This window comes from Schistocerca piceifrons, chromosome 2, assembly GCF_021461385.2.
Source record: "Schistocerca piceifrons isolate TAMUIC-IGC-003096 chromosome 2, iqSchPice1.1, whole genome shotgun sequence".
In the NCBI taxonomy this organism is placed as follows: Eukaryota; Metazoa; Arthropoda; class Insecta; order Orthoptera; family Acrididae; genus Schistocerca; species Schistocerca piceifrons.
Window position 1 is genome coordinate 593,641,077 of NC_060139.1, and position 25,073 is coordinate 593,666,149.

Genomic DNA, 25,073 nt, shown 5'->3' on the forward strand with positions numbered 1-25,073 from the left:
CATTCAGACCTCTGGGCACCGCATCCATTCACCGTGCACGTTTGCTTGATTCACATGCAGGAAGAGGCGAGCTGTATGCCTATTTCTCAACACGTGCCAATGCGGGATTCCATTCACAGTATTAGACAGAAGCACTGTTTTCAAGACGTCCGCTTTGGCAGCAGCACAGTGAGCGCAGGCGAAGAAGGCAGATTAAGAGTGCCACATCCTATTGAAAACACAAAGACGGAATCGTAGAAATAAGTACAAGTGCCGGATTAATAACTACCTTTTGCACCGTAATGCATGTGTGAGTGTGGGGGAAGAGACAATTATGCCAAGTAGTATTCTGTTTGAAAACGTTATTCGTATTTCAGCGAGTGATTTCTAAGTTCATCTTGTTGGGTCATTGATAAAGAAAGAAAATACGAAATACAGAGGACAAAGCTAATGGCGGCAAAGTTAAACATGACACTTTTATTTCTAGGCTCCAGTGGAATCAAGTCCCATTACAGTTGCAGTCATGACACCACTACCACCATCACCACCATCATCATCGTCATCGTCATGTCGGGCTCGATGGTCTAGCGGCAAAGCGCATGCCTGAAAACCGAGAGGTCTCGGGGTCGAAACCCGGCCAGAAGAAGGAAATTTTCAGTTTTCTTTTAGCTTTCACCTCTCAATGATGCGAGGATACTCCAGGAAAACATGTGGTTCGGATTCCACGTTACACTGCAGGTCCCCTTTCTATGTTGGATGACTGGGGTAGGCTAGGGTCACGTAAGTCGGCAAAGTGGCGTCCATCAGAAAGACTTGCACCCTGCCTTTAAGAAACATGCAGTCATCATCATCATCATCATCGTCATCATCTATCATCATCAATGAAATTTGTCATGTTCCAGCGAAATTAACGTAAGCTGATGGCCGCTTAACGTTTCTTTCTCTAGAAAAATGAACAACCAGAACGAAGGAAAGTGCTTAGCTTGGGAAACATCTCAGCTTTGGCACATCAAGAGCCACAGACAGACTCTTCTTTGACTTTTATTCGTTTCATACCAGTCGGAAGTCCTTTGAAGTAACCAAATAAAAACAAGGAAATCCACAACAGTTCTCTACAAATTCTATGTGTCACTTCTTAAACTAGTCGTGCGTTGTCCTAAAGCAAAGGAAAATTCGAATTCATATGAAAAACTAAACATTTTAAGATGAGCAATAGTAAAACAAAGCATCAAATGAAAAGGACTGCGGTTAGGCACACCCTAGCCAGTTGCAGTACAGAGTACCTTAAATCACGTATTCATAATAATTTTCGCAGGAAACGACAACCACTGAGCCATGATCTATTAACCTCGGCTAAAGAGTTATTGGTTGTGAAGGTAATGGATTTGTGTGTGGGGCTATAGCAAAGATGGTCAGCCATCATGAATTCAAAAAGAGAAGAACGCTCAGAAGCCTGACACAGTGTAGGGACAGCGAACAGCAGTTTGGGAGAGACGTCGTAAGTCTGTTCTTCACTCCAAATATAGCCTCGCGCTAACTCCATTACACGAGTGCCTATCTTAGGAGTTGCGCTAGTAGGAACTATTTGTTACACGAGTTATCGGTGCATCTAATAGTTTTCACTGATATAGTTCCGCCATAATACGAGTGCCTGATATTCTCTTGTTTTGGGTGTAGTGTCACCGTGATACCAAATGACTAACTGCTCAAGATTCGCTGCAGCACATGGTTGTAGTTGCCTTCAGGAAACCATTCAGCCGATTGGCTGTAATTACATACGGCAATTTACTCCAGAGGGAGTTACCTGCAACATGAACTGTATTGCTTCTGATTCCGTGACAGATGTTTCACAACTACTCTATCACAATAAGTAGCCTATAAAGGATATTAATGTATGTTGTTGTCTCACAACACTGTCATTAAAAATTCATTTGAGGTAAGATCCCAGTCAACTCTTTTTACACAGTTTACCTTGTTCACTGTCTTATCATTATTAAACCCTGATCTTCAGGCCGTAAAGAGGGACTGTAATGACTAATAACTCACATCGGTGTACAGAAAGAGTATTTAGTGACTGACAGCAACGACAGCTAAAAATGACTTGATATTGCTTTGGGCACTTACCTGCTGCTGAGTCGCCCCATGCAAAGTCAGTGTAGTCGGATCTAGGATTCTCCACCAGCGGCCCCTAGAGTAATTGGTATGTCTTAGAATGCAAAAAAATTCTAAAACATGTTACACAAGTGTAAAATGGAGTTAAAAATTTCCTATGAGACAAAACATATAGAGAAACATGTGAAAAATGTACCATCTTGTACTATGTTACTTAGAAATGCTACACCAACGTTTCTAAAATCTATAGAAGACAAGTTGTAGGGATAAATTTCGTTACTTCCTAGGTTTGCCGTATCTCCTCATCGACGTCACGAAGATACCACACTGGTTGTGACACGAAATAGATTACTAGGAGTACAGGGAAGGGCGGACACAACGACTAAAATGAGTGGCTGAAGACAGAATTCCATGACGCTAAAGTATATGACTTGCGCGTAGTTACAAGTTTTAATTTTGAAACATATTATAGTTATGTCAGATACTGTAATATGTTTTGAAATTACCACTTGTAATTATGTGTAGGTCATAAATGGTAGCGTCGTAACACTTTACTCCATCCAGAGTAGGACTGAAAACCTATATGTCTTCTAAATTTGTCTTTGCCTAAGGTTGACATTAGCTCCTATAGATAGTGTAAGGAAAATCTACATACATTTTGTAATAGATTATGTTATTACGACTTGCAGTTATGTATCGGCCACGCACGGCGGGGCCGCAGCACTTACGGCATCTAGCGTCAACGGGCTCTCTTGTGTGGTGCGTAAAATGCTTGTTTGACCGTCAGCTGTTTTTATTTTAAATCCAAATATCAATATGTTTCAGTCTTGGACCATCTTCACGGGTAAGGGTTAAAATGGTTTAAGCCACCATATTACATTTCTCATTACTTAAATAATATGTAGAGCATGTATATCAATATACGACACAGCAAACATACGAAAAGTACAAATGCACATGGCAGCAGTGAAGAGAAGATGAGGACTATCTTTCTCAGTGTTGCTCTGTGTGTATTTAGTATTCGTATTTTCGCTTATAAGAGTCCTGTGTCGTGTATTGATATTTATGACATGCTCTACACATTATTTAAGCAATTAAAATGTTATGGGGTGGCTTAAATCATTTTAACCCTTATTCGTGAAGATGGTTCAAGACTGAAACCAGTTGACATTTGGGTTTAAAATAGAAACAGCTGATGGTCAAACATACATTTTATGTACATTACTTGACGACTGTTGATAGTCACCTTCCAAAAATGTCTCTTATGTGGGCCTACCTGCCAACCACAACACTCGACTTCAAGCAGCATACATGTTAGGTCATAAAGCTGTCCGATGAGTGGACTAGTAAACTATGTTTCTTTCGATGTCAACTGATATTCTTGTGAGAGTTGTATATTCGCTTTACACTAAATGGTATGTATTTTGTTTTAAATGTCTATTTTGCTCAACCATGTTTTAACATAGGTCCTCTTTTAAGACACTATTATAAACTTGCAAGGTTATAAAAAAATTTATGTTACCAATTTGTCACCAGGTCATCTGAAGATGGGCAGAGCCTGAAATGTGTAATGATTAATAAGTGTCTCTAGAAACATCCTGTGACTAATATTTTGCGACAAAACAGCTATTTGATAGCGATTGTCATAAATTCCTTATGGAATCAAAGTTGGTTTGTAAATTTTGTTATTATTGTATTTGTAATTCAATCAATCTACTGTAAAAGTAACGTTTAAAATCAAATCATGAATTCACCAAAGGCTGCTGTGTTAAGTGTATTTACTAATGCACATCCAGCTTCTCTCAAGTAACCATCTTTGAGTCATGGATGAACATTAAAAAGGTAAAGCTCGGCCTATGGCGCTGTCAGACCATTTACCACCGACGGCCGGCAAGTCTTTCTCTGTCAGTGGCACCATTCAGATGCTGTGTGTGGTCAGCGCACCACTCCCTATCCGTAGTCAGCTTTCCAGACCTCGGAGCCGCTGCTTCTCACTCTAGCAGCTCCTCAGTTGGTCTCACGAAACTTAGTGCATCCCGTGCACACCACTCACCTAGCAAAAATCGCTGATAGTCCCGATACGTACTACATTATGTTAAAGAAAGGTACCTTCGCCTAAGCTACATAATTATTATCAGTTGAAGCATCTGTCACTTATACATGCATTAGTTATCGCACAGATTATTCCGACTGTCAATAATTGCACCGATCGACAGTTCATTGTAGTGTTCAATATGATTTTGCGAAATGTATTTGGATGGAGGTACTATGTCGTTTGTCTCTTATTGGAATGAACGCACCCTGATGAAAACCACTATCGTGGCCGCATTTTACCTATCAACACAGACAGCTGACAGTAAAAATACGTGCTAACCGACCTGGGCGGCCACCACTGAGGCGAGCAGGACACATAGTAGCTGCTTCATCGCGAATCAACTGCTCAGCGCTCCTTTGTGTGTGGTATTTATCAGCATACGTGCTTAGAGGCGCCTCGTGCTGCTGAACGTGACACGGTATCCTTATCACTTATGGATTTTTGACGGCATCGTCAACAGTGTGCACATATAGATAGGCTTGCCTTTTGTGGAGCGTCTCGAGATTAAATAGGATCAAACCTATATCCGCTGTGTTGCACATGGACACTGGATGCGGTGAGGATATGTTAAGACACTCGACGAATATAAGACCAGAGCACCGTTCGACTGTGTTCGACCTTTCTGAATTCGTTTCACGTAACTACTGGAGTGATTTCGGTTCGCAGCACAAGAACATCTGTTACATAAAAGAGTTGTATTTTTCTTAGTCATAAAAAATGGCACGTAAATGTTATTGAGTAATACAGCCTGTTCATTCCCGCTTAATCGGCTTTTCCACGTGGCTAAATCCATGCGATCTCAGCTGTGGAGATAGTAAGTCCAGGTAGACAGCTAAAGGAAACAAATTCCGTAATTTGTCGAGCTCAGGCGCATACATCGAACGCGGGCACCCTTTGGGAATCTCTTCCATGCTATCCCAGCCATCTATCGCTCACGTAAAACGCTGAATGCTGTAAGGGCGGATTTCGGTGATCATTGTGTTGTCCAGCTGTGTCACGTATGCCACGACATTCTTCATATGGCACCGTAGTTTCTTTAAGTTCTTCTGTCATGCTTATACAGTCACAATCAAATTTTTTCTTTCGAAGACCATGGCTGGAGTCGCAACGGTGGACAGACAGACCTTCTTCATTTTCAGCATTGCAGTGTGAGACAAGTGCAACTATTAGGTGTGAGTTGCGTCAGTAGCTTTATAAAAGTGGTTCAAATGGAAGTGTCAAGTACAGAGCTCTTCCATGACATGATGGTTCAAAAATGGTTCAAATGGCTCTAAGCACAATGGGACTTAACATCTGAGGTCATCAGTCCCCTAGCACTTAGAACTACTTAAACCTAACTAACCTAAGGACATCACACACTTCCATGCCCGAGGCAGGATTCGAACCTGCGACCGTAGCGGTCGCGCAGTTCCAGACTGAAGCACCTAGAACCGCTCGGCCACAGCCGCCGGCTGCTTTACAACGGGAAGGAGTTCTTTTCTAATCAAGCTTTACTTATCTGAAGTATCTAGGGAAACCAGAAGCCACATCCGGGGCGCAAGCTGTGGGATTCAATAAAGTTACAGTATCGAAGTTTTTTGACTTATTGACTAGATTTATCGACGAAAAAAAAATATAACTCCCGAGAAAGAATTTACAACCGTGATGAGACCAGTATAATTGACGTACCAAAGCAGCACTCAAAAATTATTGCAAGTAAAGAGCAGCTTCAACTTGGAGTGCTCACATCGACAGAATGTGGGAATACACTGACAGCTGAAATTTGTTGTTGTTCAGCAGACGGAATATTCATGTTTCCGATGTTGATGTATCCCAGGGAAAAGGAACAACAATAAAGCGAATCTGGTTTGCCAGTAGGTTGAGTCGAAGCACTAGAATCCGGATGGATACAAGCAAAAGATACTTAAGCTAATTCCGCAAAGTCACCAACTTCTATTATACAAAGATAGAAAATCCTGTTCTGCTGCTCCTTGGTGGGTATGTCTCTCGTCTGAAAAACTTGGAAGTGACGCAACCAGCTCAGAACTATTTTACTGTGCTTTCCGCCACATTGCTCGCATAAATTTCGACCAATGGATATAGCATTTACAAAAGGCTTGAACGTTTATGACACCGTCAGTGTGGGGGCGATCTTTAGTGTTACGAACAATGAATTAATCTTCAGCAGCCAAGATCGTTAAAATCATTTATTCATGTACATTACCGGTTTCGGCAAATCTCTGTTGCCACCTTTGGATCTGCAAAAGATGGGGCCGAAAACGCTAGCATACAGCAACTAACATAATAGCAGAGATAATTATATCCAAGATTTGTAGTTCATGGAATAACAATATGTTTATATCTGTCCTCGGGACCGTTGACCATGCAGTTTGGTCTCTCCCTCTCCCCCCCACCCTCCCACCCCCTTTTAAACCAGCCAAATATCTCCTCCTTCAGTATAGTAAGTGGTGCTGTATAATTCATGTTCGTGTTGCTATCGTGAGCTATACCGGAAGTCGGCATGTCAGTTTTAAAATAACAGTTATGTACACACGTGTTATTGCGCCGATTACAACTGCTCACATACGTCACAATTTGGCAGCTGACAGATCCTAGCGTAAACTTTCTTAGTGATACAAAGTACATCAGATGGCGCAGTGATAATACGAATCGTACAAAAAGTACGTTTGCTAAGAAAAATGCGAAATACTAGGTGTATCTTCAGGGGTAAATAGATACTCTGTATATTTTCCAGATGAAAAATTTCATTATTTTTCAGATGAAAAGTATCACTATTTATTAACTACACCTATAATTTCGTACATTTATGAATGTAATAAAATTTCTTCTCACATACGACATTATAAGACTCAACTAGAATTTTTTTTAAAGAAGTTATAGGTTTATCTTATGTAATTTGATATCAAAAATTGTTAAAAAAATTAGAAATATTTTAGGAAAAAGTTTTTTAGATAAAGATTGGTATATAATGTAATCATATATGGAAATTTGTCTTAAGGATTTGTTGAAAAATGTTTTAAAATTGTGATGATCTGGACACTGGCCTTATCCTGTTAAATGACCACCATATTTGGCATTAGTCATTTAGACTGAATACCACGTGAATGTAATTGCCCTAGCACAGGAATACGAAAGAGTGAGCTGGCAATGTTAGAATGTGCAAATGTGTGTGAATTCCTAAGGGACCAAACTGCTAAGGTCATCGGTCCCTAGACACACACACTACTTAAACTAACTTATGCTAAGAACAACACACACACTCATGCCCGAGGTAGGACTCGAACCACCGGCGGGAGGGGCAGCGCAATCCGTGACATGGCGCTTCTAACCACGCGGCCACTCGGCGAGGAGGCAATGCTAGATCATGGGCTCAGTTCCAGAGTTATCGCAATCATATTAACCATAGGAAGAGTGTTCACTTAGATGTCAGGTGATCCGATTGCACATAGGCGTCAGGTTGTTGAGTTGTCATGGATAAGCTCGTGTAAACACCGCAGTTGATAGCAAAAGATCTAACATTAAATAGTTCCAATGTTGATCCACACACTCTGAATGTATTCTTGATGAACTATCATAACTGTGCCTGTAGATATCGAACTATTCCTGCATGTGTTAAAATCAACGTACCTATGATACCATTAGATGTACGTAGAGAGCCATTAAATGGTTATAAGTTGCCACATTGTTTGTGACTTTGTATAAAGAAAAATTTGGTAAAGAACTTTTATAAAATGTTTTTAAAAATTTTTTTAAAGTGAAAGAGATAGGTTTACATATAAATTATGCTCTATGATGTTGCACATGACTTTACATACAGCTTTTTTAATACTGTGGAATACTGACTTGTCTTATATGTTATGATAATAATGTAGGCATATGTAAGTATTTGAAGTAGTAGATCCCTGCCCTAATCTAATTGACATGATAATATCGATTCGCACTGCCATTGCGCCATCTGATGTACATACGTATCACGAAGAATGTTTACGTTGGATCTGTCAGCTGTAAAGTGGCGATGTATGGTTGAAATGGCTCTGAGCACTATGGGACTTAACATCTGAGATCATCAGTCTCCTAGAACTTAGAACTACTTAAACCTAACTAACCTAAGGACACCACACACATCCATGCCCGAGGCAGGATTCGAACCTGTGACCGTAGCAGGCGTGCGGTTCCGGACTGAAGCGCCTAGAACCGCTCGGCCACCGTGGCCGACGGCGATGTATGGAGCACTTGCACTCGGACCAATAACTTGTGTGTACATAGCTGTTACTTTAAAACTGACATACCGACTTATAATGTAGCTTACGATACCGATAAGGAGAAACATTGTACAGCATCATATATTGTATTGAAGTTGAAGATTGCGTAATGATGTAAATATAGATATGTTAATACTCCATGTATTGCAAGTGTTGGATATTATTATGTGTGGTGTTATATTAGTTGCTGCATCCCAATATTTTCGGTTCCATCTTTTGTAGATCCGGCGATGGCAACAGAGAACAGTCGAAACCAGTGATCTATATAAATAAATGATTTTAGCGATCTTGGTAGTTGAAAATTTATTCACTGTTCATGAATCCCTTGAGTTTGTATTATGAAGACGAAGTGAGAAGATTTTTAAGTTGAACCCAAGAAAAGCCGTCACTTTGTGGCAAATCTCATCATTGTTTGGGCAAGTTGTTTTGTACGTTGCGAATCTGGGAACTTAAATGAAACATTAAAAAAACTGGTATTTGGCCAACGGATTTCAACATCTTCTCAGTCGATGACTTCGTTCCAGCTGCGACGACTTGTATTACGATTGAGGCAGCAAGCACTACCATTAAAATCCTTCTTTGAATCGTTCAGCAAATCTAGCCACTAATCCTCCTACTGACTCCTCAAATCTACCTCCTGAATTCGTGCAAACTAATTGAAGTGGTATATTACAAACCAGTGAACTGGAACGTGGATCTCGGTGTGCTTCGATACCTGATACTGCAAATGCGCCCATCGACAACTCCACATGGTCTAGCTTCTCTGCTTTTAGTCCGAAAAATGTTACACCGGTACCCAGAGTTACATAAGGGCAGAAACAAGTGACAAGTAGAAGAGGTAATACGGCTATTCTCACATCACCTCCCTACAAGAATGAGACGCAAGAAGCGGTCAAAAAATCCCTGGAAGCTAAAGAAGCTAAGGAGAATAGAGCAAAGAGCAGATTTCTAGCTCTAGAAGAGAAGAAGAAAGTGAAAGGAAAAGGTAAAAGTCTTAAAAAAAAAGAAGAGGAAGACAAAAGAAAAAGAAATTAACTCTATATAGCACGTCAGAACCGGAAGCAATGGGCTCGTAGCTTGTGTGCAGGCATAGATAGTGAGGACGATGAAGCCCAACTTATCTGTGAGATGTGTCATCGCAGACATTAAGAAAAAGCTCGTCTGTTCTGCCCCGTGTAGGGAGCAGAAAGGACTTGGACAATTTCTTAGTTTGTTGATATAACGAACGAAATATATTATTTTATGTTATCTTCATTTGCAAACTGTATTACAAAACTTTGAATTAACGGTTCTTATTTTTTCTAAAAGTATTTTCCTCATTGAACCTCAAAAATCTGGCCCAGACGTAAGGTGGTCCGTTTTGCCCCGGTCTTCCCCACTATTGCAAAAGTTGAAGGTCTCACTACCATGTTCCACACAAAAAGGAAACAACAAATTTCTTCCCTGGCGTTGTCGACAATGCTTACCTTTCACAAGCTGAAAATTGTGTATACAAGCAGAGAGTAGGGTGTTCGTTACTAATCCATAGGAGAAACTGTATTGTTTCGTTATCTGTATCGTAGCTGATCATTGATTTGACAAGGAGAATACCGGTAATAGGTGTGCTAATATAACGTCGCATAAATTGTGCTTCAAGATTGCGTACGAGATATCAATATATGACTGAGGAAACCATACATGAGTGACCATAATATTGAACTCATACTCTGTATCACTTTCAAAATAACCAGACAGTAGATACACAGTACATCAGCCTTAGATGAACGGGACCCTTGAGGTACCTTCACACTGAAAACCAACTCCAACAAACTCGGGTCACAACTGTTTTCAACTCGAAGTTTGTCCTAGTTTTCAACAGTTGTCAACAGTTGTTTGAAGTCGCGAGTGTGATCAACTATTTGAGAGAAGTTTTGTCTCGAGTTTTTAGTTTATGGTCAGTGAGCAAAAACACGAGAGAGTTTTGTGACTTTTGCATGCACATTTGCCGTGTCGTCTGCTGTGTTTCTTACTACGTCTGCTGCGTTCCTTTCGACAATGGCAACTCACGAGTCGTCAACAGATCGAAAATTTAGGTTCTGTTAGAAATTGAAATGATAAAACCTCTGTAGGATCCTTCTTATCCTTCATATAAAGACAGATATGAAGGAAAAGATTTTTTGAAAGAAGTTTCGGATAAAATTGGTGTACCGCTTATGGAGTGTGAAAGCAAATGGATAAATCGTGAGCATTGTAAAATGGTGAAAACTAAAAGTGGGTCTGGGACAACTGAGATCTACGTCCCAGAATGGATATTTTACGAGAATATGAAGTATTTGGAGGGCGTGAACAATCCAGGGAGAAAAATATTTACAATCGTAAGTAAAATGTCATTTACTAGCGTAACTGAAGCTGTAAGACTTTTGGTCGGAAATTTTGTAATTACAACTGTATTTTCACCGGAAATTTATTTCTTTCTCTTGTCATATCATTTTGTCAACATCTGATACAAAGTAGTTTGCAAATTAAAGCTATAAGAGTTTTGTTCGAAAGTTTTTAATTACATTTGTCTTTTCACTCGATATCTATTTATTCATATTTCTCTTTCCATTTCGCTTTACCAACATCCGATAAAAGTAGATTGCGCGGATTCATACCTTATATTCTTTGCTGTTCTTCCTGCGTTGCCTCTCTTTCTCTGAAGACATTTATTTTGTGGAGACATCCTTCAGCGGCCAACTGAAACCTTGTCTGATTCTGGATCTTCCACATCAAAAATGCCAGGTGGTGAGTAAACTGTGGCACTTTCTTTATTTCTTCTAAGAAAACTGTGCAAAGACACAGTTGCAGAAGTTTCTGACGTCGCTTTTTTAGAACTTAAGCGCATCGTTGTAAGACACCGAAAAACTGCTTACAATATTCCAAAAAAATTCTCCACAGTTTTTCTAGCGCGAGATATTTGGTAATTAAACAATCTTACCTGGCTGCCTTTCTCTTGCCATCCTGCGTATGGTTTCTTCGCGTACTCTGAAAGAGCAAAAGCATCATCTCCCACCATAACAAATGGCAAATCTTCGCAGTCAGACTCCATTTCCATTGCTTTTCTGTAACAAAAGATAAAAACGCCGAACGTGTGTTTACAAGAGTTTGAAACTGTTGTCAACATTTTTCAGCAGTTACCAACAGTTGTAAGTTAGCAAAACTCACCACAGTTGCAAGTTGGTCAAACTTACAACACTTGTATACTTTTGATGTTTGGCGTTGGTTCTCGGTGTGAAGGTACCTTTATAGCATCGCTTTGTTGTCCGTCTGTCTGTCGGGAACGGATAGACGTATCAAGATTAAATTTGTGTCACATGTTAAGGCGTACGGTCCCTTGGCAATGTATAAAATTGACGTTTCTAAGTCAATGCAATCTAGATACAGCTATTCATGACACGTATTTTGACACTCGCAAACTCACTGATAAAAACCTATAGGATCATTACCGTTGGCCTAGACTCATGAAATTTGGCAGAAAGAACGGTTTCACAGTACAACAAAAGGAAATACGTATGAAAACTGTAAATTTGTAGTTACATCATAGGATTTTTTTTTTAAATTTCTTATCTGACTCTCTGTTCCTCCGTCTGTTAAGAGCCCTTTTCGCAGGAACGGGTAGACATAACAAGTTGAAATTTATGTCACATACTAAGGCCTACAGTCCTTTGGCAGTGTAAAAATCTAAGTTTCTAAGTCAATGAAGTCAAAAGATACGGCCATATATGTCACATTGTTCAATACTCGCAAACTCAATCATCACAACCTGCAGTATACTTCCCGCTGGCCTAGAATCATGGAGTGTATCCAGAAGGAATGTTTCACAGCACGGCCAAACGAAAAAATTCGGATATTGTTTACTTATATTTATATCAGACGAAAAGAACGTTTTTGCCATTTGTTAGACTGTATGTCTGTCCTACCGTCTGTTAAGACACCATTTCCTTAGGACCATGTAGAAGTATCAAGTTGAAATTTACACTGAAACGCCGAGGAAACTGGTGTAGACATGCGTATTCAGAGATATGTAAACAGGCAGAATATGGCGTTGCAGTGGGCAACGCCTATATAAGACAAGTGTCTCGCGCTGTTATTAGATCGGTTACTGCTGCTACAATGGCAGATTATCAAGATTAAAGAGAGTTTGAACGCAGTGTTGTAGACGGCGCATGAGCTATGGGACACAGCATCTCCGACGTAACAATGAAGTGGGTATTTTCCCATACTGCCATTTCACGAGTGTACCGTGATAATCAGGAATCTGGTAAAACATCAAATCTCCGAAAATCTCTGCTGCCGGAAAATGATCCAGCAAGAACGGGACCAAAGACGATTGAAGAGAATCTATCAACGTGACAGCAGTGCAACCATTCGGCAAATTGATGTAGATTTCAATGCTGGGCCATCAACGAGTGTCAGCGTGCGAACCATTCAACGAAACATCATCGAAATGGGCTTTCGGAGCCGAAGGCCCACTCGTGTACCTTTGATGTCTGCACGACACAAAGCTTTACGCCTCGCCTCGCCTGGGCCCGTCAGCACCGACATTGGACTGTTAATAATTAGAGACATATTCCCTGGTCGGACGACTCTCGTTTCAAAGTGTATCGAGCGGATAGATGTCTAAGCATATGGAGATAACCTCATGAATCCACGGACCCTGCATGCCAGCATGGGATAGTTCAACCTGTTGGAGGCTCTATAATGGTGTGCGGCGTGTGCCGTTGGATTGATATGGGACCCCTGATACATCTAGATACGACTCTGACATGTGACACGTACGTAAGCATCCTGCCTGATCACCTGCATCCATTCATGTCCATTGTGCATTCCGACGGACTTGGGCAATTCGTGCAGGACAACTCGACACCCCCCACGACCAGAATTTCTACAGAGCGGCTCCAGGAACACTCTTCTGAGTTTAAACACTTTCGCTGACCACCAAAATGTCGAGACATGAACATTATTGAGCATATCTGTGATGCCTTGCTACATGCTGTTCAGAAGAGATCTTCACACCCTCGTACTCTTACAGATTTATGGTATCAGTTCCCTCCAGCATGTAACGTATACCTCTCTGTTATGTTATTGTTGTTTTGTGTTATTGTAGTTGTAGAGATATGAAATTATTGTAGCGGTTTGCTTAGTAAGCCGTACTTCGGAATTTTCTGACATTAAATGGAGCCTGAAACTTGCGTAATAAATACTTCGCGTGAAGTGCGATTTTCGACATAAACAAAAATTACTTGCGGAGATGCAATCCACTGAATATTAACAGAAAAGCTTTAGAACAACGCGCACGACTGACAAGACACATTCAGAGGGTACGTAAATTCGCGTGCGAGTGGTTGCGATCTGAGGAGAAAGATTTATCTTAATTTTTTTTCGTAAAATAATTACGTCGTAACACACTCGGAGATTGCGAACGTACATTCAGGATAGAGGCACCTACGTTCTATCATTCCCCGTGGCCTGGGTAAAAGAATTGCAATTATTTAAATTTAAGAATATTTCTTTTTCCATAGGACTCCTATTTTTATACGAAAAGGAAGATTGCAGGTTGTGAATGTCTCGGCAAAAACACATCAGAATTAATCTTAGCGGCCACCAAAGGAAAGTAGTGAGCACAATCACGTACCTCTATTGTTGAGCAGCGCCGTCGTGAAGATTGTCGCCTCCATCTAAAATTCGCCTTCTCGAATTAACAGAATAAGTTGTACTCCATTGGTATGGGATTTAAGCTTGATCTTGATAGGAATTATAAAACAAATTTTTCATCATTTAACACACACATAGACATGAAATTATACAGTACGTCTTTACGCCAGCACATCAGAACAAAAAGTAGTTAATACTAGAAGTAACAAAAGAATCTCGAAATTAGTCCTTTGTGTATCAAGGATAAAACAGTTTTTCAGAGTATTCCTCTGGTATGACAGTCGCACAAATTTTCTTCTTGTATCTTTGAGATTAAATTACGACATTTTTTAGTTCATTTTCATCGCCCCCTTGGGCGAATTGCCCGAAGAAATGTCAGTGTCTTTCTTCCCATATCTTCATTCTACGAAGATGGTTTTGTTGCCAGTTCTGACACATGGCAATGAGGATAAAATATATACATTAGGACATACAGGACACACGTAAAACACACATTAACTTACATACTATACACAAAAAACTTTTACATCGTCTTTACATCATATTTCGCATAAAATCATCACATCTGGATAATTATACACAGAATTGTTACATACTCCTTTTACCTTCTTTCTCTTCTTTTCTTTCTTTTTTATGTCGTACAGTATACACAAATCATTTTATTATCTCTTTGTACATTGCATTATACAAGGGTATTAAGTTGTTTTATACGTGATATATCGCCGTATAAACAGCCTTCTCGTTCGCATGTTGACAATAAAAAAATTTTACAGGAAAGTCATATATTTATTGGAGTGTACGGATCTCGGGTGTGGGGCTAGCAGAGGTGTCTGGGGCAGCAAGAGGCGTTAGTTCTTGCTTAGAGTTGCTTGTGCTTTCCACTGCTTCCCTCTTCTACGCCAGGATTTGGTTAGTGACATCCTTTTCGTATTTTACTATTGTCTCGTCATGGGTAATATAAACATGTAACAAATAAAAATTGACATGGATTAGTAGTTAATACTAATATATGTATATACATAAACATAGGCGTTGTTCAAAGGTAACGTGGGACGTGAATCATGAGATGTGGTAGTCAGACTTTATTTAGTGTGTCAGGAAACTGTTTTTCTACATGTCTTAGCACTTTGTTGGGTGTCCATTTAAAAGTAGATATTGATTTGCATTTAAATTGTCCTACTATGTTACGCCGTTAGCCAATAATGCGTCAGATGCACATAACTGCAGACGCAACAATCAGTTTGACGGCGCGCTGCGCGCCGTGTGGAGCTCAGCAGTTGCGTGGGCCCACCGCCGTAAAGCGATGCCGCGCATCCCTGTCCATACTTTTCTGTGTCTCGTGCAGTGTTCGCAGAGTTTGCGAAAAACCAACCGCACTTGTTTCAACTTGTCGTACACCTTGGCTGTGGGAAGGGACCACTGGGTGCCTTCTAAGTTCATTGTACAAAAGATAAGTACTGCACTTCACCATTTGGCTTGCAACGGCACACTGTCCTATATAGTGCACAAACACTCGTACCGTAGCAGGCTTCCTCGATTCACTATATATCTTTTACCTCGAAGAAAAAGGTTTGTGATATGAAACGTATTTTCACTTGTCTATTTGCGTATAGCTCACAGGTCACTGACACTGAGAACTCATTGTCACTGGGTAAATATACACTGCCCTGTTTATTATCCAGTTCGTTCAGAAACAAAACTGTAGCTCATGATACCACTAGCTTGTCCTTTATGATAAATGCCCACGTTCGTTATTTGTTCCTGTGTTTCTATACGGAAATAAGTCGGCGTACGTTTTGCTCACAACATTTTATTGCATAAATTGGTAGGTGATTGTGTTCTCAGAGAGTACGTGCTTCTAATACTACATTTCGCGGTCGCGACACTGACATCTCATAGAGCATAGGAGAACACGCTTGAGAACAACAGCACTTTCTAACTTTATGTCGTACTACTGATGCACTTATGTATTGGAGTGACAACACTAGGACATGAACGCACTATAAGTGCTTTTAGAAGTTGTCTCCAAATGAGGCAAAATTGTTCATTTTCTACCCGCAAGTTACAATGTATGTGGGGGGGGGGGGGGATGTTTTCATCCTTTCGTCACCCAAGTTTGTAACAACGCATGGTACACACATCATAAACAAACAAATAATAAAAAAATAAGAAATAAGAAAATACATAAATAAATCACTATACTTAAATTGCTAGGTAGTACAAACAACAAATTAATGATTAAGCTTGGCTGCCTCTAAAGTCTGTGCTTGCGTATATGGTGTTCCTTTGTGTTCATGTTTGTGTTACTTTTTCCTTGCAACAAATATCTTCTGCTCAGATTGGACAAAATATTATAAACATAGCAAAAAAATAAGTGTACTGAATCCCTCTAAAGTCAGCATACATCCTTAATGTTTTCATACTGAAAAAATGATTATTAAAATCCTCTGGCGTTTCTTAGTGTCACGTAGTGTATTTCTCAGTGATCTTGGTAATGTTTTATTACGTCAATCGTCAGTCATAGTGACATTAATGCAACTTGGTGGCTTTTCTCCGCTCATTGAAGTCTCACAGTATCTCGCCGAGCGCCACCTGTAAATAATTGTGTTTGTTTCGACGTTACCACATTTTTTCGGCTAGTTGGTTTCCTGTAACTAACTTTGTACATACTCCTTTATTTTGTTATTAGAGACGGTGTTATGTTTGCCTCAGTTAACATTCACAATTCGTTTCTCAACATCGTACTTGCATTCAAACATGTATATAAAGTGGGAAAAAAATTATCTGTATGACAGTAAGATCACACAAGTTTTTATTCATGAATCCTATCTCTAGGTGCACTTTCCTTGCATTTGGTTACTGTGCGTATGATATATAGTACGCTAAACTTTCAATAGCAGCTAGAAATCATTTTTATAATTGCAGCATACAAAAAAAATTAACATAATTTTTATGCGATACATTTATAGATAAAACCTTGTGGTGTGGATGCGTCAAAAACACACAATACTTTCTCAACAACCTATAGTGTACTTGCGTCACATATTTATCCTTTGTACCTTAGGGAGCCCAATATTTTTCTGTAACTTATCCTGTACCTTATTGCTTTGATACACAAATGGCATAAAAAAAACTTACATCTATATTGTTCCGAGGTCTGTGCTAATTGTTCGCTTCAGATACCTCCGTATATAAACTTAAAACTAAAATACCTCTGTGACCAAACAAAAACAGAAGTACACTTCGTGTTAAACATCGCTAGTCACCAACTGACGTGTATGTCCTTGCTTACCTGTGTCTTGCGTCCACGTTCACTGACAAATGTAAACAATAGTAGTGAAATGTTCTTATTCACTTAGCTGCATAAGATGTACTTTCTTTATCCTAATCGTGTTGGTTCTCTTTTTTACAGTAACTTATTTTATACGTGTGCATTAATAGGTATGGCGTGTGATAATTATAGTAGAATTTTCTTAAGTCTCTGTGTTTATACAGTCCTTTGATCTTGCCATTGTGAGGGAATGCAAGTAAATAACATCCGTAGTGCGGAATATGTACAATTACGTACGGACCAGTATATTTTATTTGCCACTTTTTCTCTGACTGCAAATCTGGTAACACCATGTAACTGTTTATCATAATGCTTCTCTCGGCGTTGGGCTTGTTGTGTGATAGAGATTAATACTTGCCTTATTTTTTGATTTAGATCTACAGGTTGTCTAAGAACAGACGGGATAGGGTTTACCCATTCATTATTCTCTCTCTTATTGCATATCAGATCAGACGGTGTAACTGCAGTATCGTATACTCGGAGATTGTTTACCACGTGTTCAAAAACGTTTAAATATTCAATCCACTTAGATTGCTTGTTGGCTACATATGTCCTCATAAACCTATTCAATTAACGGAATATTCCTTCAGTTGGGTTGGATTGCGGGCTATACCTGGATATCAATATTTGTTTAAACTGTTGTTCTTTCAGAAATTGTTTCCAAGCATGGCATGTAAAATTGGTTGTGTTATCTGATAAGATCGCCTGTGGTTTCCCAACAGACGGGAAGTAGTCGTTTAGCAAACGTCTGACAATAGGCTTAGCTGCGGTTGTTTTCGTGGCATACAATTTCACATACTTTGAAATTACATCATACTCTCCAATAACATATTTTACACCTCCCCTGGCAGAGGGTAAAGGACACATAGCATCTATGCATACTAGCTCTAGCGGGTTTTTTGGTAAAATAGGATGCAACTCTGTCTCGCAGTTCAGATTGACAGGCTTAACCTTCTGACAAGTAATACAAGTTTTCAATATTTGTTGTGTGCGTCGAAGCATATTGGGAAAATAGCAGTACATATTTAATTTCTTACACCACTTGCGGGCGCCGTAGTGTCCCCAAGCGTAGTGAGTATGCCAAATTAAACTTTTCTCATATGCTTCGGGTACACAAACGCACCATGTATCGCTGTCCATGTTCCTCCTATCGAATAATACATCCTTATGTAACCTGTAATGCTGTTTTTTTTAGGTAAAGGGGGGTTATTGTTTAACTGGGATCTGACTTTCTCCAGCGGTCGTCTTCTTCCTGTAATTTGGCCATATTATTGCACATATCCAAAAAATATTTCCTAAATTTGGTGTCATTGATGAGCATAACTTTAAATTCTGTGTTCTCTTCTGCCAATTCTTCGAACTCTGGTAATCCTTGTGGTAATCTTGACAGTGCGTCTGTGATTACGTTATCTTTGCCATTCACATATATAATTTCAAAATCATAAGACTGCAAAAATAACGTCCACCGCGTAAGGCGATTGTGTAGCAACCTACAAGTGAGCAAAAAGCTTAATGCCTGATTGTCACTGTAGACTCGTACATGCTTGCCAAATAGATAATAATTGAACTTCTTAAAGGCCCACACAATAGAAAGGGCTTCTAATTCTATTGTGGAATGCCTGCGCTCGCATTCTGATAGAGTACGGCTAGCGAAACTAAATATGTTAACATTGTCGGAGCTAGCGACTTCGTCCAGCTGAAATAGACAGGCTTCTAGTCCCGAAAATGTAGCATCCACCGCTATACAAAAATCTTTGCTCATGTCAGAATGGTCTAGGATATTAGAATTAACCAAAGCGTGTTTTATTTTATCAAAATCGGTCTGGCATTGAGGCGTCCAGATCCACTGTTTGTCCTTGTTTAATAGACCCCGTAATGCGGGGCTATTGAGTAACTGGTTCGGTACGAACCGGCGAAAGAAAGAGCACAAACCCACAAATGCCCTTAGCTGTCGTTTTGTGCGCGGCGCGGGAAAATTTTTTATGGCTAACAGTTTTTCTAGGTCGGGTATTATCCCCGCAGGTGAAATTATGTGACCGAGAAATTTTATGTTTTTTCTCACAAATTTTGATTTCTTAAGGTTAGCTGTGACACCAGCCGCTGAAAACCTCTGTAGCACTCTTTCCAAAAGCTCTATATGTTCATCCCACGTAGGTGTTGCTATTAATATGTCATCTGTATAAACTGTGAGTTTGTCAAGGAGGTCAGGTCGTAAAACAGTGTCGAGCGCAGTTATGAAAACGCCGGCACTCACGTTCAATTCGAACGGCAGAACACAATACTGGTAGGACCTACCTGCAAATATGAATGCTGTATATTTCCTACTATCAGGTGATAGTGCGATTTGCCAGTACGAACTACGAAAGTCTTCACTAGTTAAATACTGCACCCCGTGAAAACGCTGCAGCTGTTCTTCCAGGTTTTCAGGTCGGGTGGTTACTGGAACTATAATCTTATTTAATCTCCATGGCGTCGAGAACGAGTCTCACCGAATTGTCGGCTTCCTTGGCCGCTAGTAGCGGACTGCAATAAGGCGATAATGAAGTCTCTTTATTTCTTGAGCCACTGCCTCTCTTTGTGACCAAGGTATAGAATAAGTGTTCTTACAGAATGTGTCATGGGGCCGGATATCCATGCTATACTGATACGTCCTAATGATTCCGAGCCTTTTATCAAACACGAGCATAGCGTAACAATACACTTCTAAGATCACCCTTCTGTTGTTGTGAGATTTCCGAGCATTCAGATATTTTGTGTTAAGTCTCATGCTGCTCTACCTGCTGTCACCACAGTTCACTTGAGTCGCTGCATCGTGAAGTATTGACCTTTAGGATTTGGATGTGTATAGTTCGACAAGATTTGTCGTTTCTATTCTTGACATTTATTAAATCCACACAACAATTCTTTCCGTTAATATACAAATGACACTTTCCAGATTCCAAGTCAATTTTAGCACACTCTTCCCTCAAGAAATCCATGCCGAACATGCACCATTCTGTTAACTATTCTACCACTAGAAAAATTGACTGAAAAACGTCTTCAATCTGCACTTCGACCATGGTTTGCATTTTAATTAGCTTGGATTTACCGCCTATGGATCCTAAATACTACAATTTTGTACTGGATAAACTTCGTCCAACTGCTGTTTTTGCTGTTTCGTCATGTCATCAACTTGGTCTACAGCCTCCTGCATTTTGACACTAAGCTCGGTCTGCTGTAAACTCATAGCTTCAAAATTTTCGGTTAAGGTACGGATCTGTTCTGGCATATCCTTAACTGTGGACTTTAAGTTGTCAATGTCTTGGCTCATGTAATTTAAATCTTCGCGTACTACCTCTGTCACTTGATCCGCTACCTCTCTTTTTAACTGGGTCACTTGAGTCGTCAGGTTGTTTTGCATGTCGGTCAGGTTCTTCACGTCATTTTCTGTTTTGTCCATTTGTGTTGTAATATTTTCTACACGCGTATTTACAGTACCTATTTGTTCTGTAATATTATCTATCTGCGTGGTGACATTTTCTGTGTGAGCGTGCATTTGTGCTGTAACAGTTTCTGTGTGAGCGTGCATTTCCCCTGTACCGTGAGCGTGCATTTGTGCTGCAACATTTTCTACACGTGTGTTAACAGTACCTATCTGAGCTGTGACGTGAGCTGCAAACTGTGACATTAAATTCGTCTGCATCTCTCTAAACATGCGCATGAGGTCTGGTTCTACTGGGTCTTGTTTATTGTCAGTATTCGTGTCTGTTTCTATAGTCGACATATTGTCGCCCGGCGCTTGCGACTGAGCACTGCCGGTAGCTGCGACTGTGTTTCCAGTACTTTCTGTCTCAAGGTTATGTAAAGGTTGGACTATCGGGTTCCTAATCTGACGAACTATCCATGGTTTTGGTTTGAGATCTAAGTTTCACCATGCCGATTCACAACACAGAACAGCGTGCAGTCGAACTTCACTATCACTACAGCTCGTACTACACGTAAATAAACCACAGATGGCTTTGCGCCCGTCCGTGAAAATTCACGTAGTAAAATATGTCTGGCAAAACAGAAGACTGGTAAATGACTCTTTTCTTTTTCGCGCGCAATTAATAAATGTTGTCCGCCATCTTGTGATGCATTTACATATAATAGCAAATGAACTATTGCAATTTTTACGTAAAAAATGGGAAAGAATTTGGAAAAAGGAACTGATGCGTTCTACGCAGTGGGTGTCGAAAAAATGAAAAAACAATCCCACATTTACTTTCAACTAAAGCGTAGTAGTGCTGCTGCTCTTACCTTACGTGTTTTTTCGGACGGTTTTGTAGTCAAAAGAATTGACATTAAATGGTCCAACACTTTTCTCTCAAAAATTGGTAATTTATATGGGCTTTTTCTTTTTTGTACGCAGCTCGCGTAACATGCAACAGAAACAATGAGTTGTAGTAGCAATAATGGATGGCAAAAATGGCTTAAATATTTCAACTAAAATTTCTACTGATTTTTACTGAAATAATCGTCATGGCACTCGGTCGCCATTGTAACGTACCCTCTCTGTTATGTTATTATTTTTTTTTATTGTAGTTGTAGAGATATGAAATTATTGTAGCGGTTTGCTTAGTAAGCCGTACTTCGGAATTTTCTGACATTAAATGGAGCCTGAAACTTGCGCAATAAATACTTCGCGTGAAGTGCGATTTTCGACATAAACAAAAATTACTTGCGGAGATGCAATCCACTGAATATTAACAGAAAAGCTTTAGAACAATGCGCACGACTGACAAGACACATTCAGAGGGTACGTAAATTCGCGTGCGAGTGGTTGCGATCTGAGGAGAAAGATTTATCTTAATTTTTTTTCGTAAAATAGTTACGTCGTAACACACTCGGAGATTGCGAACGTACATTCAGGATAGAGGCACCTACGTTCTATCATTCCCCGTGGCCTGGGTAAAAGAATTGCAATTATTTAAATTTAAGAATATTTCTTTTTCCATAGGACTCCTATTTTTATACGAAAAGGAAGATTGCAGGTTGTGAATGTCTCGGCATAAACACATCAGAATTAATCTTAGCGGCCACCAAAGGAAAGTAGTGAGCACAATCACGTACCTCTATTGCTGAGCAGCGCCGTCGTGAAGATTGTCGCCTCCATCTAAAATTCGCCTTCTCGAATTAACAGAATAAGTTGTACTCCATTGGTATGGGATTTAAGCTTGATCTTGACAGGAATTATAAAACACATTTTTCATCATTTAACACACACATAGACATGAAATTATACAGTACGTCTTTACGCCAGCACAAAACAAAAAGTAGTTAATACTAGAAGTAACAAAAGAATCTCGAAATTAGTCCTTTGTGTATCAAGGATAAAACAGTTTTTCAGAGTATTCCTCAGGTATGACAGTCGAACAAATTTTCTTCTTGTATCTTTGAGATTATATTACAACATTTTTTAGTTTCTTTTCAAGCACTACTTCAGACATTAGTCTAGTTCATGCCCCGTAGCGTTGCAGCACTTTTACTTGCTTGTGGGGGCCCTACGCGATGTTAGGCAAGTGTATCAGTTTCTTTGGCTCTTCCTTGTATGTGACATACTGACGTTTATAGTTCTCTGGTGGTGTAAAAAAGTTAAGCTCTGAACTCAATGTAATGAAAGGATACGGCCATTTGTGTCATACATTTTGATACTCGCAAACTGACTCATTAAACCGTATAGGGTACTTCCCCTTGACGTAGAACCATGCAGTTTGGGAAGAAATACTTTTACTCTATAAGTAAAAGAAAATAATTAGAAAATTGTGAATTTGTAATTACATCACACAAAAAATATTTCTTTTTCATTTGTTATCCGACTTCAAACTCGAAATTAAAACGTTCTCGAAAGTCTTGGAATCCCTAGGACCAATATCTCGCCTGTATCATTGTCTATAACAGCCAAAAATTGTCTAGATCCTCGATTCCTGGAATGGATGAACTGTTTACATACGTAATTAGGTTTGTACGGAACTCTCAGCACGCGAGTCGTATTCGCACCTGGCTATTTTTCTTGGATGACAATGCGCGACAGCATCCACCAGTTGTTAACCGCGCTGTTGAAGGAATGAAACCCCCTACCACAAAAGCTCCTTACTAACCACAGGAGGACGTTGCAGAGCACGCAGTGCCGTCCGTGGTGTTCACACACCGTACTAAGTGCCATGTCCAGCCTTTTGTTATGTCGAGGGGACCACCATAAATCGTGCTGACTTCAGTGTGTAATTCTTGCCTTAGAATAAAAACATCATTTCTATTCGTCTAGTAGCGTATTTCTTTCAGTTAACTTCCGTAGTATACTGTAGCAGTTCTTCCTAAGTATTCTTCATCGAGTTACGTTGCTTGCCAGTGACACGTCATGCGGAACTTAATTTCGTTCTTAGGTTTTGCACGCCAGTGTATTATCGCAGAAGTAATTTAGAAGCAGCTCCACTACTCCCGTTTCTTATATTATTCTGGAGATGCTTCTCTTAGTTGTAAGGGAAATGTTGGAAGCGGTGATCTATTCCCAAATATTATCAATTCAGAAGCCCTTTGCTTCACTCACATCTAATTAGGATCTGGCTGAACAGAATCGAGTCTCCGAGTAGAGTGGACCAAATCCCAGGTAGCGCTCTCTACATCCCGGGATATATGTGTAGGGTGTATCTGTAATGAATGAAGAAAATGAGAGGGGTGGTAGAGTGAGTCACAACAAGCATATTCTCTTAGCGTACAACGCTAGGCGTCGTTGAACAATGTCACGCGCTGCCGAGAGGGTAGGCACATAACATATCATCCGAGTTGGCGTGGTAGCAGGCCCACAAGGCAACGATTTCAATGTATTTCTGACGTCAAGGTAAAAGAGACGTCTGGTCGAAGTTTTATGGCACTTATTTACGAACACTATAGTCGACCTAGTAGCAAACATTCCAGGCGGGACAACGCAACAAGGTTTTTCCGCCTCTTACTGAGACGTGAACGCGTTGCTTCTGGCTGTGCAAATGCCTGTTCGATAGGTGCTGTGTAGAGGACAGCACCTGTGCACACTGCAGAGTCTGGTTCGCCCTGCGTCAGTTCGTCATCTAATGGGAACACTCTGTTGCTGTGTGGTGAGGACAGGAAATGAAGCTCTATTCTTTGGAGGAAAAGGCAAACATGTACTGTACTTACGGGGCGGCGGATGGAAAGGCTCACACTGCCCAAAGTTTGTACATTTGGTGGTTTCCGAATCTTCGAGTACCAGATCCACGCACATTCACAGGCCCCTGCGACGGACAGGTTCACTTGAGGTGCGTTTTCCACTTGCACGTTCTCGTAATGGCACGTGGGTTAAGGTCTACATCGAAACCCAGTGTGTTCATTTTGTGTTACTTGTGCGAAGGCCTGAAGGACGCGGTTGTCAACACACAGTGCGTACACAAGGGCTTGAAGAGGAGACGTTAGCACTGTTAGAAAAGACACCCTCAACAAATCGCGGCGTGTTGCACGGGAAAAGCGTGTAAGCCATTCCACAATTTGGTGTGTGTGGCGTGACGATGATTTGCACCCCTACCGCCTTCAGAAGGTACACGCCCTTAACCCAGACGATTTTCCACGCCGAATTGAATTCTGCCAGTGGTTT

At 40.2% G+C, this 25,073-nt stretch overlaps 1 protein-coding gene across 1 annotated transcript in view; it reads right to left on the bottom strand.

Annotated features, from left to right (window-relative positions):
• LOC124775622 (elastase-1-like) overlaps nucleotides 1-4,517 on the bottom strand; it is a 35,807-nt gene extending 31,290 nt beyond the window's left edge. The window contains exons 1-2 of the mRNA XM_047250451.1: nucleotides 4,470-4,517; nucleotides 2,104-2,167 (exon numbers count right to left, since the gene is read on the bottom strand). Of these exons, the coding sequence (XP_047106407.1) occupies nucleotides 2,104-2,167; nucleotides 4,470-4,517 (112 nt within the window). The remainder of the gene's footprint in view (nucleotides 1-2,103; nucleotides 2,168-4,469) is intronic.
• Between the last annotated feature and the right edge of the window lie 20,556 nt (nucleotides 4,518-25,073).